The 13,756-nt window shown below is 44.3% G+C and overlaps 1 protein-coding gene and 1 pseudogene across 9 annotated transcripts in view; both read right to left on the bottom strand.

Annotated features, from left to right (window-relative positions):
* LOC146177921 (uncharacterized) overlaps positions 1-13,756 on the bottom strand; it is a 228,246-nt gene that overhangs the window by 4,386 nt on the left and 210,104 nt on the right. For 8 of the 9 annotated variants that reach the window (XM_084580654.1, XM_084580661.1, XM_084580660.1 and 5 more), the window contains one exon: positions 9,469-9,550. The exons of the other annotated variant lie outside the window; for it this stretch is intronic. In XM_084580654.1, the coding sequence (XP_084436780.1) occupies positions 9,515-9,550 (36 nt within the window). In that variant the 3' untranslated portion in view covers positions 9,469-9,514. The remainder of the gene's footprint in view (positions 1-9,468; positions 9,551-13,756) is intronic. 9 annotated transcript variants of the gene reach the window in all.
* On the bottom strand, positions 230-9,460 carry LOC146177922 (protein GVQW3-like; annotated as a pseudogene).

The raw sequence follows: 13,756 nt of genomic DNA on the forward strand, positions 1-13,756 counted from the left end.
GCTGAGAAAACATTCGTCATGCCTTCTTTGGTAAGTTTGGTGCCCTGATGCCTTGTGCACATTAGCCAAGAAGGCTACTGTATATTTCACCTGATTAAACAGTTGGTGTCCTTTTTCTTGTGTGTAGCGCTGAATACCCTCCTTTTAACCAGGGATACTTTAGGTCCCCGTTTGCCAAACCCACCCTTTTTTCACATTACAGCAGTGGTGAGACACAGCAATAGAAAAACATTAACTGCCTTCGAAACTACAGTTGGATATGTAGATGAGCTCATCTATAACGCCACAGACTGCAGCCACATTGACCATTGGCCCTGGAACTAGCTACTGTTTATGCCAATTCTGTTACACATGCAAAGGTCACGCTTCAGTTGGCTTCACTGCACAACAATATTGAGAGACCAAGGTAAGAGTAACTGCAACAGTGGGCAGTTTTCCCATCCTTTTGCACCTTCTCTGACAGTTTAAATCAAGGGATGAATCCAAAGCGTACTGCATTCACAGGCAGGATCCAAGAGATCTTGCCACCCATCGTATAAAAACTGGCACCTCTTAAAAACGAGGTTTTCGGCCATTTCATCAAGTTCGCTAACAAAACAATATTCCAAGCTGACAACTCTGTTACTAAGGGCAACGTTTTCAGGTCCCTAGAGTAAATCCTTCACTATTTAGAAGAGACCCAACCCAGGTATGCTCATGCAATGCAGCTGAAGCGTACCAACTCGTACATGCTGCACTTCAGATTTCTTTAGCTAAATTATGGTCCATATCAGCATTCTTTTCTTTTTGTAATATGTTAGGAACTGAGAAGGAGTGCTTCCCCATAACTGGAAAGTCAAAACGACCCCGTTTCAGCCACTGGCACTGCATTACTGTCACCTACAAAGCAAACCAAAATGCATGAATGACATCCAGCATTTTTAACTCCTCTCTTAAAATTTGATCACAAGATGAAAGCTCAGAATCCTAATGCCTTTCTCTTTATGGTAAATGCTTCTAGCAGCATCAAAGTTCTCGTGCTCAAAGCCACCAAAGTTATTTTTTTCCCTCCAAACTCTAGCAAATAGAAAAAGGGATTATGCACTCTGCCAAGTTGCTGTACAAAACAAGGTTGGTAGAATGCCTGTTGTTTAAGAGGCAGCAAGACTGTACAATAGTAATTGAAGCAAAGATTGCTGTTCAGGTGATTTCAGGTGTATGGAATGGCCCGAGAAGTGAAGCTGTGAAAAACTGTTTCAGACAAGCAGGCTTTAAATTATATGATAACTCAAATTTTCGTGCTGCTTTAGCTAACATTGTATACTGACGGGATTTTTTTGCACTGCTTCTTATTGTATGTAATTTTTTGTATTTATTGTTGTATTTTAGATATTTTTGAAATTCATATCCTTGTAAACGATACGTTTATGCTTATTTTGTTTTGTTATTAACCCACTCCCCTCTTCAATGCTTTACGGACCCTGAGGTTATTGTGAATAAATAAATAAATAAATAAATAAATAAATAAATAAATAAATAAATAAATAAATAAATGTGGCGATATGATGTAAGAGGGCCCATATATGGATACTGTGATTGTTTTTTAACCCACTTTGCGGATATCTTTGTATTTGTCCTCCTTTGCACAATGCTTCTCTGGAGGCCTGTAAGATATATGTAAATAAATAAATAAATACTGTGGAAAGCTTCCTTGAGGATGAAGCTGAGGTAGCAGAATTTTTTCGAGGAATTCTTATCTGCAGATGCAGATCTTGTGAGCTCCTGAAGAGCTTACAGATTGTGCAATTCTCACGCAAGTAAATGGCACATGTGCCATAGAGGATGACTACGAGGACATTTCAGAGGAAAAAGTGTCAGCATCTGAGAGTGACGAGCATGTAAGAGTGCTTCAAAGGTACTGTGAGCAACAGGAAGGTTTGCAAAGTGAAGTGCTTTACCTCCAGAATTTGGGGAGGAATACACTCTGCACTCACAAAAAGACACTAGCATGAAGGACATCTTTAAGCTTTCCAGAGCAATTTCCTGTTAATGCTTGTTGGTTTGTGGGGTTTAACCTCCCAAAGCAACTCAGGCTATGAGAGACGCCGTAGTGGAGGACTCCGGAAATTTCGACCACCTGGGGTTCTTTAACAAACACTGACATCGCACAGCACACGAGAACCTTGCTTTTCGCCTCCATTGAAAAGTGGCCGCCGAGGCCGGGACTCGATCCCGCGTCTTTGGGAACAGTAGTCGAGCGCCGTAACCACTGCGCCACCCCGGCGGGGTTGTTAATGCATGTGAATGTGAATGAATTTATATGCTGATGTGCAGTCCAGTGATCAACACAATGCTTTTAGAACTTTTGGTTACAAGAGTCCTCGCTTATAAGAGATCTTTTTCAGGTCCGTTGAGTGTCACTTGTAACGCGGTTTTACTGTATTACTTGAACACTAATACATCTGTCACAAGAACACTAACTCAATCTGCATCAAGTTTTCAAGAAGGACTGAAGTAAATGGTGCGACACGGCTGTTTTGAATGACCACTGAGAAGTTTCCTTTGGGTGTGTTAGGTGACATCGATGGTGTCAACATCCGCTCTCGAATGTGCTTGAAAACTCGAGAGCACTTGAGGAAGTGGCTTTGAGCCAAGCAGGTTTGGGCTTGATTGCCATGTGACATTCAGTTGAATGCAGATCGAGTTCAATGAGGATCAAAAGTGCCCGTGTGACAAGACACTGAAAAGATGTGCTATAGTTTACGAGGTCTGTTAGAAAAGTATCCGACCTTTGGCCAAAGAAAAAAAACTGGCATAACTGGAGCGTCGGAAACCTAATCACCCAGTAGTCTCCTTGGGACTCCACACACCTCGCCCAGTCCATTGTTGGAAGCCTCTTCAGAATGGAGTTTAGCTCAGCTGTCATTGCAGCCATAATGTCCTCTCTTGTTTGAAGTTGCGCTCCTTTCAATGGCCTCTTAATTTGGGAAACAGCCAGAAGTCGCAGGGGGCCATATCAGGTGAGTAAGGAGCCTTTAGAACTAAAGGAGTCTGGTTTTTCACCCAAAAAGTCTGAATCAAGTGCGAGGAATGTGCACGAGTATTGTCGTGATGGATGTACCAATTCTTGTTGACCACAACTCAGACCTCTTGCGCCGCACAGCATCACGTAGGCGATGAAGGACATCCCGTAGCACTCTTTGGTGATTGTTTGATGCTGTGGTGCGTACTCGTGGTGTACCACACCACGGGAGTCAAAGAAAGGAGTCACTGTCGCTTTGCTGTCGCTGTGTACTTGGCGCTTTGATCATGGTGACATGAAATGCTTTCAATGTGATGAATCGGATTTGGTTTCTGGGTCGTACCCGTACACCCAAGACTCGTTACTAGTGAATACAGTGTTCATGAAGTCGGGGTGACTGTTAGCGGAATCCAGGATGTCCTGGGAGACTTAAACCACAAGGCTGCTTTGCTCCACCGTGAGCAGATCCGGCACGAATTTTGCCGAAACTCTCTTTATGGCCAAACCTTTGGTGATAATGGAATGTGCGAAAAAAGTGCCGATTCCCACCTCTTCTGCAATTTCTCGGATAGTCACACGATGGTCCCGCACCACCACAACGTTCACTTCCGCAATGACCTGGCCATTCAGCATGTTGATGGCCAACTGGAGTGTGGCTCGCTCTCCACCAATGTGTGGCCATCTTCAAGTTAAACCGGCTGTACCACTGCTTAATCTGTGTGCTGCTCATAGCATCGTCACCGAAAGCCGCCTGAATCTTTCAAATGGTTTCCGCTTGGTTGTTGCCCAGTTTCTGGCAAAATTTGATGCAGTAGCGCTGCTCCAGTCGCTCCGTCATTTTCCTTGAAATAAAAACCCAACGAAAGCTCTGCGCACTACCTCACTCAGACGCTGCGTCCCAGCGAAAGACACTATCGGCAGGCGGAAAAAAAAAAAATGGGCATGCGTATGAAGGTTCAAAGTCAGCTGATGCACTTCTTTCATACCCATAAGATGTTCGAAAAAAAAAAAAAAAAAAAAAAGTAAGGTCGACTACTTTTTTAACAGACCTTGTACAATACCCCATATGCAACTGAATCTAGGCCAACCATTCTTACTTTAGGAACATGCTATCAAATTATTAGATCAGTTTAAGTATTTAAAAGCACATTTTGTAATACACGATTCACTGAAATGAAAAAACAGTATGCATGTGAACACCCACCAACTAGGCTTTGTAAACGACAGCATGCCTAAGCTGCAAAACATGGTTTCATGCCTAAGCTGCCAGAGATTAGGAACACTGATAACGTCTGGACGTTGGGTTAGCTGTTCGTAACATGCTTGACAGCTTCCAACTATCATGTGGCAAAAGCTTAAACCTCACAGAACTATTTTCTGCACTTAAAACACAGCACTGCCACTGGCCATGAACACCCAAGACAGCCCAACAAGCAAAACCTTCCAAAGAGGTCAATGGGAAGGGCACTTACCTTTCGTGTCTGGTGTTGTTAGGGGGAAAGAGAAACAGTGGACACAAAATGTCAGCAAACAAAAGAGAGAAATGTGCAGGTTAGTGAAGCTGTCACTTGAGCAGCTTAGTTAGTAGAGCCATACAGAACAGTAAGTGCATTACAGCAGAGACACTCCACCAAAAGTCCCAATCACCTCCACAGCAAGACCGGAAGGTATTCACGGTTGTATGCAATGCAGAGTAAAGGGAGGACATTGCACAAAGCCCACACTTTCGTTAGGTTCAAAACTTTCGCACCCAAACCTTGGACCAGCGCAGAAAAAGAAGAGGTATGTAAGCCTGCTACTGGCTGGCACGGCCAAAATGCAAGTTGCTGCCATACCAAGCCAACACTGTACAGAAACAATGCCGCACAAGTTCTAACTTGGGAGGGGGAAAGAAAGAACAAGGCCATGAGCTACGATGACCTCAGCAAGAAGCCACATTATAGCTGGTACTTGCGTGCCAACACCTGCGGTCCAGGCACAGCTCAACATCTGTCCTGTTCCTTTTTGTTCTTAATTGGAAGCTCTTCGATTTGAACGAGCCCAATTTTTGTGTAAGATTTTCGCTAACTGGGCAGCCCAAAGCATGAAGCTTTAGTTTGCCCCAGGTACCCTGCACGTAGAAGATTACCAACAGACAGGAATTACTCATAATCCAGACAAACCAAGAAAAAAAAAAAAAAAAAAAACTGCAACAGCTGCAATCTCCTGGCTTACCTACCCCAGGTGTTTGGAGGCCGATAACTGCAAAGCACTTAAGCTTTGGGTCTTCCATTCAGTGAACAAAGCTTCCATACAAAAGTCGAAATTGTTGCCATCTCGTCGAGGTTACCTTTCTTTTCAACTCAAGAGACAAAGAAAAAATGCCAAGCCCTCATGCCACAAACCAAAACCGTCCACATTCCAACTGCCACTTGGGATTCGCCTGAACGCTGCACACATTAATCACAATACCATCCTGTAGATGCAATTGGAATGTGCGGATTAGCACTGACACGACTTGCCTACAACACTGAGTCAACCCAAGAATGATGCAAGGAGGTTATACAAAAACTGCTGGAATGGAAGTGGCACCCAGAAGCTGGAGCCACCAAGATAGGAAGGGGCAGAAACGGCAGTGCCCAAGGTTGGCTTCATTTAAATGTTGCATATGTGACGTGCCCAATTGTTTTGCATTTGTCTGAGTATTATCACGCTCTTGTATCTGGTAGAGAAAATATCAGTTTGCCGCAGATATTCTTTGAAGCGACGTTTTTGCCATTTAGCCCAATTCAGAGTTTACAGCTTGGCACTAAGCAATTAAGCAATTGATCAAAGCTCTTTGGGCCAGTTGGTTCATACTAGCTCATACAAAGACCAGCTCAAAACACAGGGACAAAGGAACAGAAAAACGAAAGGACGGACACTGATTACTACCAACTGTTTAACTAGCACAACATAAGCCAAAACGCTGACCATGTGACCACTGTGAGGGGTGAAAAGAAAACACAGTAAATCATGTCATATGTGTCCAGCGCTATCTGTTTATAAACCGTATCAAGACTCCTTCCACACCAATCTTCGTGGCACCAGCGCCAGAAAGCAAAAAAAACAGAGATGATAACATGGCATCACTGCACGACACATGAAGGATAACCAAGATGAAGTAGGGGGATCAAAAAAGCATCAAGACAAACCAGGTTACAGTTTGATAAATAAGAGGATGGACAGGCAGAAATTTACAACACGCACATTCAAAGAAACTTAAAACAATGAACAAAGGGGTTTAACTATGATCCAGGTAACACATTTCTTTTCCGTGCAATGAAATTGATGGAGTGCTGACACAAGAGTCGCCCACCTTAGCAATGAAACAAGCCTCGATCACCCCCTTTTCAGTTTTGCTTTTAGCCGTCCCCAGGAGCCTCGTGCTCGCTAATATCGGTTCCCATTTGTGGCCAGACTGGTTGCAGGATCTGAAAGGTTTCCCCGCGTCAGTTTTTTACATTGAGGAAGTGCTCCCTGGCTTTAACATTAAAACACCCTACCTTGGGTATATTTTAAGCTTGTACATCCAGCTGGTGCCGCTAATGAAAAAAAATGGCCGTCTAACTCTGGTTAGACGAGCTCTGCTTTACATGGCTTTTGTGTTGTTTAGTTTTGGATTCTATTTGAGAGTATTCAACGATATAGGACTTCCAAGTTGTAGCATAAGGTTCAATTTTAATCACAATTACTAACCATCAGAAGTTAAGACCTCAATGACACTAGCCAAGCAACAATACATGACTTGAAAGTATAGCCTATATTTCAATTTTAGTCAATTAATTAGCACTAATTAATTAGGACGTGCAGTTACTCCAGTGCAATTACACTCGGCATAGGCAATCCAAGGATATAAGACTTGAAGCTATAGCATAATTTTGCATTTACAATGAACTAATTAGCAGTAATTAGGACCTAGAATTACACTAGTAAAATTACACTCTACACAAGCTATCTAACGATATATGACTCGATGTCGCATGAAGTGCAAAGTTAAATGGCAGCTATTTAACCACGTTTAAGACCTACAATAATATAGTGCTTTTAAATCTGATAACCTACACAACTATATAACATTTGCATTGATATGGACTGCCTAAAAGGTTTAACATTGAGTTTGAGATGTGACTATTGCAATGAGTAGAGCTAAAAACACCCCACACTCAGATATCGTCGACATTTTCGAAAATCCAAATGGTTCCAATAGATTCGGAGACGTCCAGTATGGCGTGCCTGATAGCCCACAGTATTGCAAAAGAACGTTAAAATCTTAAGCTGTCGAAACACGCTGGCAACGCCGACGAACAACGTTCCCAAGTGCATTGGCAGGCCGTTTCTGGACCTTCTCAAAGTGGCTGCCACAGGCTTCATCCTGGTTGTGTGCTAGTTGTGTGCACGCGTGTTTATCTTGGATCGCTTTGATATCTGATTTCACATTGTTATATATATTGTGGGTATTGTAGGTAATATGTAGATACAGTTTCTCTAATAAAACCAGTTGGCAGTTCGTGCTCTGTCCTGTCGTCATGCCTCTTTCTTCTTCTACCTATTGCGCAAGTTTATTCCTTTTGCTAATATGAACCAACTCGCCCAGAATAAAGTACTAACTTTATAGGAGACTTCCACTCCAGCAGTTTTTTTTTTTATAGCCCACTTGGTGACACGTCGAAAGAAGTCTCCGAAAATCTTGTTCTATCCTCCCACATACAAGCAAGTGATGAGTGCAAGCACAGTGAAGCTCTCTCCACATCACTGTGTTTAGGAAGCAGTCCTCCACCAAAATTCCTGTGGTAAAAAAGTGTGTGCCTCCATCTTGGCCATTATCAAGTGAGACACCCCTTAAGCACAGCACACGCTAATGCTGCAGGGACCAGACACTCACGCCTGTCCAAATGAGTTAATGAGCGCAATTTAATAAGCCCAGACACTAGCGTCAAACAGCATACGCTTCTTTCCAATAGGTGCCACTAGGAACATATTCTTGCTTAGTGCAACTAAGAAAAAAATGGAAGAGCCAAACTGTCCATCGACACTTTGTACACTGTGCTGCAGGCTGGCAGCTCTTACGTCTGTCTCAACCCTAATGTGCCAAAAAATGGAGACACAGTTTGGACCCTCCCCTGTCTCCCATGGAGGCAGACTGAAATGCTGGGCCAAATCGAACCTGCACATTGTGTGCAAGGACAATGGCAACCTCAGAAAAAGAGGTCACGAAAAGGAAGGTGCAGTCAGCTCCAAACATATACCAACACAATGCTGAATGCACTATGACAACCCCTTTTGACATCAGTAGAGACTTCCATGTTTCCCCGGGCAGAACATTGATGAATGTTCGCACTCTCAGAATGAGGCCTTGGAACCTGGGACCACATAACCTATGAAAACCCCTGGAAAGACCTTAAGCAAGACTGAGTAGATTATTGCTATGGTCTGATATAACTGAACTGTGCTGTAACAAACATATACAATTCCTCAGACAGAAAATAAAAAAGCTAACCATCAGAAAAAATTAAAAGCCCATTAAATTAAAATTAAAAGTGGAGTAACACATATGCTGCATACCATCGCTGTTTTTTCAAGTTGTATCCTACCACAGAATCCGTGCAGATGCCGTAATGCACTAACAGCTCGGTGATTTAAGAGAATCACTACTTGTGAAATGCTACAGCAGCAGATGACTTGCATGGTTGCGAAGTGCCGGCCATGTTCACATCTAGTGCCAAAGTAGAGATTTGAAATAAGGCAGCGCTCACCAGCATACACCCAAGTGCAGCCACCCTATAGTTTGTGCCCCAAAGGACGCTGCAGCGGAGGCTCTGGAGGTTGTAACCACCTGGGGTTCTCTATCGTGCAGTGACATGACAGGGGTTAAGGTTTGTGCAAAAGCTTTCCTTTTTCTGTCCACATTATGGATAAAAAAACCCACTCAAGCTTTGGCCTTAAGGGCATGACACCAGGCCACATATAAAGCCTGCTTTAACCGAGCCATATGAATGCGTGGCCTAGGGATAACGTGAATGCAAGGGTCTTGGCAGGCTGATTCTGCTATCCCACATGACAGGAGAGTTGGCCTGCCAAACACAAGGTCGGTGCTCGGCCATGTCAGCTGCCAGCACCATGATTTCTTGCTCACAATGCCAGCGTCAATAAATGGCTGTAGACTGCCAATGCCAGATTTTCGGTGAACAGGGTTTTCAATCCTATTGTGTTAAAAAAAAAAAAACACTTTTGCACAGCCTTGCCTTATCATCCACACAACTTTCCTTTGGCAGCCAAATGTCTGCACTTGGGTGGACCAATGCCAGGCATGCTGTGCAAACACCACAGGCCAGACCGCAAGCCCCCAAGCGAGCCAAATCCAAAGCAAAAGGCGAAGTTGCATCAGCAGCCCAGTGTTGCCAAAACCACACAGCAAAGCAGTGTGTGGAGCAAACTGATATACTAACATCAGCAGAGAGGGGGGGCGCACACAGCTGGCATCCCGACGGCGCCTCATTTTTTGCTCTTCTTCCAAAATTTCAGCCGTAACTGAGGGAGAGCAAAAATGAAAAAAAAAAAAAAAGACAGTGGTGTGTTGTGTGCATGATGCCATCAATGCAAACAGGCAGCCGCGCCTGTCGCAAACAACATATTTGAGGAAGGAATTTAAGAAAGGAAAGAACATTCTCATTAGTTGATCACATATACGTATAGCTTATGAAAAAAAAAAAGTTAACCTTCATTTGCTGCCTATTCACAAACCTGAAGGAAGTGGAGGCATCAGCCCCGGCAGACTATAGGCTGAATGAAAGGCATCACCTGTATTTACAAAAAAAGAAAATTGCTGCCACGGACTCAGCACTGTACCAATGATAAACCTGCATTGTGAGCACTACAGATCAACTGTGTGAGCAACATATCTTTAAAAAGTGTGTATATATATAATACGTATTTCAGCAAACTAGCAGCACCTGCCCCTACATTTCAATGCACATGCCTGCGCTTCACCTGTGAAGGCAGCAGAGTGAGAACTGCACGACATAATCCTCTATGCAGCCCACAGGAAGACAGTACACCTCCTCTTCCCAATTCATTATCCAAAGTCACTAACACTTTCGGTTCCACCAGTTGGATGACTTGAGGTCTTGCAACAAGATGCAAAATTGGAATAAGGAGCATGCCGACACATTCTAGGTGAGCTGAACTATGTCCCAGTGAAAACTGTACTTCCAAAGTGACCATGCCCTTTAAATGCAGCCAGTACGCAAGGAGGTTTCACAGGCGCCAAAGAAAATGTTGTAAGAGCACAAACTGAGCTCTGCCCAAAACTCTGGCAATGAAGCAAAAGCTGAAACACTCACTCCCTGTCTATGCAGTGCTTCGGCAGAACACAAGGAAGAGTATCTGACACCATTTTGACAACACTGGGCTCCACCATTAGACACCATGACATGCACAGTGCTGCATTTTTCCCAAACATCATGCAGCTCCCATGCAAGGCATCCATTTCAATGACATCAATCTTGAGCCCATTCATGAGAAACCACACACAGGGAGGAGTGCAATGCAATCCTTATGAGCTGGCCTTTCTCTTTCCTCTCCAAGAGCTCGCATTTATTATGTTTGCACTGCACTTGTATTTCATTACTTGCCAAGATGCATAGCAGAGAATGTTCTGTAAAGCAGTAATCTGGGTGCTTTGAACAAGAATAAGCACCATTAAGGTTGCTATCATCAGCTGCTTTTCTTTCTTGATGCCATCCCTTTGCAAGCAATAACCAAGCGTATCCTAGAACCAACTGTGAATATCATTCATAAGGGATGAAAACGAAACCTATCAAGGCATTTTTCTCGTTCCATGGAATGCTGAACATTTTGAAAGAGCTTTGAAGAAAAGTATGTTACGCCATTTCAAAGCTATCTTATTAAAATGCAGCCCCAAGGAAAGTGCCTCCAACATGCAGCTGCATCCATTTCTGTGTTCAAGCTAGGCAGTTAAAGATGAACACAGTAGCAGCTGCTCGTTCAAACCCACAGGTCTGCAACAATGCGCATAATGCTGTTCAGGCAGGCATTGATGACTACATGTGTGAGCAATGTAGCAGGATCGACTAAATGGTAAGCCTGTGTCTTTGGGGCTATGTCCAGAGTCACATCGCACCATTTACAGGTTGCCTTCAATATGACACTGACTTTTGCTCAAACAACTAGCCAAACACTAACAAACGCTGCCTCCATAGGTACCTAGTGAAAGGAGAAAAAAATTATCTCAAAGCTTTGTTACCATGTTTAGTTTTGGTTTGTGGGCTTTAACGTCCCAAAGCGGCTCAGGCTATGAGAGACGCCGTAGAGGGAGGACTCCGGAAATTTCGACCACCTGGGGTTCTTTAACATGCACTGACATCGCACAGCACACGGGCATCTTGCTTTTCGCCTCCATCGAAAAGCGGCATGTGTTTCTATGGGTTTCACTCCCAGCTTCTAGTCCCTAATGTGGGTAAATCCCACGCATACAAAATAAAACACCTTTTGAAAATACCGTATTTGCATGATTCTAACGCGCACCCTTTTTTTCTCCTGAAAATAAGCTTTCTGCACGTTAAATCAGACTCAAAACCCGAAACGAAGCAGCTCAATAAACCATGGCCAGCCACATTGCCATCAGTATCAGCAAGCATCCGGCACGGGCTCTTCCGGTAAGCCAATTCCGTTTTTTGGTTGTGTTTGTCCAACTACTTGATGTGTGCTTAAATCATGATATCATGGCTTAAATAAGCCCGTAAAGGATCGCGTGCGTGCAGCGACCGGCTCTGTGAGCAAGCCCTCGCATGATCTCAAGATAGTGATGCTCGAGGACATTGAAAGAGGGATTCAGAGTGTGTTGGTAATGCATGCACAAGATGACCTTTTGTGGTCGATGAACAGCGAGAAAGAGCTGTTTTCTGAGTGATGGCCTACGGTGCCGATTTTGTTCCATTAAATGTTACCAGCAATTTTCAGACGTTTGTTTACTGCATTATTTCTTGTGCGTGGTAGAATCGGCGCCATGTTATTTCCAGGTGTTAAATATTGCCGCGCGGTTCTATCAGGGGCGTGTTATAATATCCAAATATGGCACACTGCCTTTGAAATCAAGTTTCATATTTTGAGAATCTGGTCCAGTATGCACTTGGTTATTCTACACGAAGGGGGAACATCATAGGCATGCTGCAAAATCAGAAAACTAAGCACTTGGAGAACTTTAGTATACACATATTTTCATGGGTGCAAACCCTACTTCACAACCCCCGTGTTTGCAAACAGGACCCTAATACCCCAGTTACACAGGCAAGGCTAGGCGAAACCGTGGTTAGCCCATGTTACACGGCAGACCAAACCGTGGTAACACCACTAACCGCGGTTATCGCAAACCGAGCTTGGCGACCTTGGTTTGCGTCGTTAACTGAGGTTTTGGCGGCGTCCGTTGACGGAGGCTGCTTGTTGCCGCCCGATTGCGTGAAGCGTACGAGCGGGTCTGCTTCAACAATGCACTCATTTGCCTACTATATCACCGATGTATGGAATAGCTGTTGCCTACTGTGCAACCTGACGTCTTCAGTTAGGGCCGACAGAGCGAAGCAACTGCCTGCTGAAGTTCCGTCCTGTCTCTGCAGAATTGTTTGGGGGGCTTATCGCTGAGCGGAGCATAAAAAAAACAATTTGCGTGGCCTTAGCTGTAAGTACGCAAGTTCGCAACGCTTTCAGCACTGGATGCTGCGAGCAGTCCGAGCTTCGTATTACCGTGTCTGTGGAGCGTGCTAGCACAGCGAACGTCGTCGTCGCTAGGGATAAATGGTTTCGCTTCAAAGCCGCGGTGGTCGGCGCTTTTGAACTGATCGACGTTTCGTAATTGGTCTACTCATGAAAGTACTTTTGTGAATCCTAATCTGCCATAGTAAAAGGATGGTATGCTTAACTTTGGCAAAGCATTAATCGCAGAGCTAGTACAAGCAGGGCGTTTGAGCCCAATTTGCACTGGCGGCAGCTGGCTTAGCTTGAGCAGAAACTTGCTTGTTACGCGGTTATCGTTCTTATCAGCAATCTGTCACTGGTCAGCGATTCTCAAGAGTGATTCATTCTTGATAATCTGCTCAGTATTCCAGACATCAACAAATTTCGCTCGCTTTATTTCAGACATCGGTGCTAGCGATATACCGTGTTGTTCGCGTATGGTTTGCGGGAGGACGGGCTACCAAGGCGGTGTTTACGACGGTCGAGGAGGTGCTGCCATCGTGCGGTGCTTGACAGTGCTGTTGACGCTTTGTCGTTGGACGACACTCCGGGAACCATTTATAAATAAGATATTTGTAAATGCAGCTTCGTTACGCCGATCACCGCATCGCTTCGGCTGTTGTACTTAACGGGCAATGGCCCCGTAACCGAGAACGGCAGCGAGCTGTGTAACAGCAGCGAACCGCGATTGGCGGTTAACCATGGTTAAGTTCGGTAACATCGGTTAAGCGTAACTGTGGTTAAGCCAGCCGTGGAACTAGGTATAAGACAACTCTGGATTACGCTTGATCACTGTCATGCAGCACCAGAACTATTCAGGCTCTAGGCTACTGACAAGAACAAAACAGGGTGTGCATAACAAGAAGAGGCACACACGACAAGGAGTGGTCAAAGCTCATACCAGCTTCAAGGAATTGACTGATTTGGACATCAGTTGCCTATTTTCTTGCTCAAGAAAAAAATTAATGCAAACCTTGGAAGGCT

The sequence above is a fragment of the Amblyomma maculatum genome, chromosome 10 (genome assembly GCF_055883805.1).
Source record: "Amblyomma maculatum isolate TAMU_Amacu chromosome 10, ASM5588380v1, whole genome shotgun sequence".
Taxonomy (NCBI): domain Eukaryota; kingdom Metazoa; phylum Arthropoda; class Arachnida; order Ixodida; family Ixodidae; genus Amblyomma; species Amblyomma maculatum.